Source organism: Papaver somniferum, chromosome 11, assembly GCF_003573695.1.
Source record: "Papaver somniferum cultivar HN1 chromosome 11, ASM357369v1, whole genome shotgun sequence".
NCBI lineage: Eukaryota > Viridiplantae > Streptophyta > Magnoliopsida > Ranunculales > Papaveraceae > Papaver > Papaver somniferum.
Genome location: NC_039368.1, coordinates 4,398,463 through 4,401,397, shown reverse-complemented (window position 1 = coordinate 4,401,397; position 2,935 = coordinate 4,398,463). Strand labels below are relative to the sequence as shown.

The following is a 2,935-nucleotide window of genomic DNA, read 5'->3' as shown; positions in this document are numbered from 1 at the left end:
ATTATCAGGGATTGATGAATTGTTTTACATTCTCAATCATCGGTTTGAATGTTTAATGGAGAGAGACAGTAGAGAAGAAGCCCGTCGGAGAAGATATTGACTAAAAAATGTAGCGAGTTTGACCATTTAACTGAGATTGGATGGAAAGTGTAACGGTAGGGCATTTTCCCATAAATTTTATTTGGCGGGGCATTTTCCCAACGAGACATCCTTGTACGGGGCAGTTTCCCAATTTTCCCCAACATAAACCACTTCCATCTTAAGAATAGAATTTAATCACACAGCCTGCTGATGCCCTTGGAAAACTTGGGATCTCCGCTTTAAGATCTTCCTCACTTTTCGGATTCTTCAAGCCTGTATGAGCAATATCGTAGTAACGAATAAACATCATTTCCAAAGCTTCTGCGTACCTCAAGATCCATTTCACCAACTTCAAGTCATTTTGGTTCCCAATAAATTCCTGAAACCAAACTGATTTAAGGTGTGGAAATAAACATTCAGTGTTATAGCTGCTTTCACCCTCATTGATGTCGCTTTCAGAAGCATCAGAGATAGAGTCATCATCGTTAGCCTCACCATATTCTCCTATTTCCCCTCTAATATACTGGAAAAGAATTAGAAACAAATGAAACGATTTAAAACAATTAATTAATCATTGTAAGCCTAACAAATGTAAGACCAGAGCTTATGTTTTGCTATTTATGGAATAACAGTACGAGGAGCCATTAGTTCTGAAGACATACCTGAAAAAATATGAGCGACTCCAGATTAGGTATTGATTGGAGCAAACTAATTACTCCTGGAAGTTGAACAGTGGTGTTGTCTGCTATTTTCAACGTGTGGACATTTTGAAATGTCAGAGCAGAGGAGATCATAGCCTATTTATCACAAGAAAACCCAACAAACAAGTCAACCGCAAGGACTCAGATTAATCCATGCATAGTATAAATAAACAAAGAAACTAGCTACTTTATAAAGAGATCAGGGAAGAATACCAGAATGGTGTTATCATAAACAGTTAGACATTGTACATGCGCAAGGGCCCGAAGTAACTGAGTTGTTCCTGCACTTCCATTGTCTGCAGAAGAGAGGTTAACATCTGCTTCCACTAGTGCCGGAAATCTGGACATGACAAATTCTTTTGCAACATAACCCGAGTAGGAGAAAGTTACAAGCCTTGGTGCATCAATTTCGAAAACACAGTCCCTTAAACCATTTTGGTCGCGAGCCCAAGAAATAATCTTTAAGAGTTTGAGTGTAGGAATTGAGATACTGAAATTCCTCACATGATAAATGCATCCATGCAGAATCAATTCTTCAAGGACATGTGAACTTGAAAAGAGTTCCTCATTCCAGCTCTCATTGGTAAATTCAAAATGATAAAGTTCAAGGCGCTTGAGTCTTGGCAAATAGATATGTTTAGGAAGACGGATACTCGGATTAGTTAATACCTGCAATGATATCAGTGATTCACAAGTAAAAAGTGATAGGGGAATAAACAATCCGTGTTCTTGGATTAAGGCTAAACCAATTTCCTTGACGTTAGCCCTTATTACAGAGGTGATCCAATTATGAACCCGAATGTCACTCATTGGTGCATCCCACCAGAGAATGAACTTGTCCACGTTTGATGAATTACGACCATACAATGTTCCATCCACAAAATTCATGAATTTTTCTGTCTCATCGGCTGTGGGTACGGGCCTATCATCCTGCCATGGTTCCGAAAAATGAAGGGTAGGCACTGTTCTCCATATATTGTTCCATTTTTTCGATAATACGCTTGTACGAGCGCCCTCCTTGATGTCAAGGGAACCGTGGATGTGATGAAGAAGAGATTCTGGTAAATCACTGATCCTATCATTTGCTGCCTCCATCATACCGTTATGTGTCCCCTTGAATTAATCATACAAAGAAGAAAAAGGAAAATCAAAAAATTTAGTATAAATCAAATCACACTAAATGAAAAGTTCTGTAACACTAATGCAGATTATACGGTAATAACACTGCATGATTTCTTCTGGTTACCAAAAATCATATCATATGTCCCCTTGAAACAAAGAAGAAAGGGAAATTTTTTAATATAAATTCAAATTACGCTGATAAAAAGTTCAGTTAAACCTTTAACGAACATTACGAAATGAATTATTGGAATGAAAGAATCATAGGATCAACAATACCTATGATGGTCTTCCCAAAACTTCGATGAACACCAAAAACAAACGCCAATTGATGCAACACAAATTCTTTGACAACAAACTATAACTATATGTATCTTTCAATGATGGGCTACTTATTCTCTTCTCAGTATATTTAACCCAATGGAGAAGAAGGGTTTATATAGCTTCAAAGGAGACTCTTGGAGAAATCCTTTCATGAAGAGTTGCATCCTTTGGATAAAAAGATACAAATTTAAAAGGTTGATGTGAATGGACGCATCTATTAGTTCACAACTTAAATCAAATTTGAAAAGCTTTATATGAATGGACACATCTATTCACGACTATGATCTTGTTTTGATGGTTAAATACGAATTTAGAATAGCAACAATGTATAGTGTTCCTTTGGAAAAACTACATTCCTCCAAAAGTAAGTTTGCTCCTTTGGGCTGTCTTTCATAATTCGCTCCCTACAAGATCAATGCTTATGCATAGAGGGGTCGAACTGGAGACCCTTTGTGTAATGAAGTAATGGAGACGACTGATCATTTACTGCTACACTGTCCCTTTTCGTTCAAACTGTGGGATTACTTTTTAAAGTCGCTATGAATCTCTTGGCCAATGCCTGGCACTGTGCTTCAAGTGTTTGAAGCTTGGGATTGCAACATATTGGCTGGAAAGTGTAAGCACATTTGGAATTTATTGCGCTACGCTATTATTTGGAACGTTTGGAATGAGAGGAACCACAAGGTCTTTGGTGGGAGACCTAAAGATGT

The 2,935-nt window shown here is 37.6% G+C and overlaps 1 protein-coding gene across 1 annotated transcript; it reads right to left on the bottom strand.

Annotated features, from left to right (window-relative positions):
• Positions 1-259: 259 nt before the first annotated feature.
• On the bottom strand, positions 260-1,877 carry LOC113323956 (putative F-box/LRR-repeat protein At3g59230). Its single transcript, XM_026572299.1, has 3 exons — positions 996-1,877; positions 744-878; positions 260-604 (listed from the first exon to the last, which is right to left on the bottom strand). The coding sequence occupies exons 1-3, from the start codon at positions 1,875-1,877 to the stop codon at positions 260-262; spliced, it is 1,362 nt and encodes a 453-aa protein (XP_026428084.1).
• Positions 1,878-2,935: the final 1,058 nt, after the last annotated feature.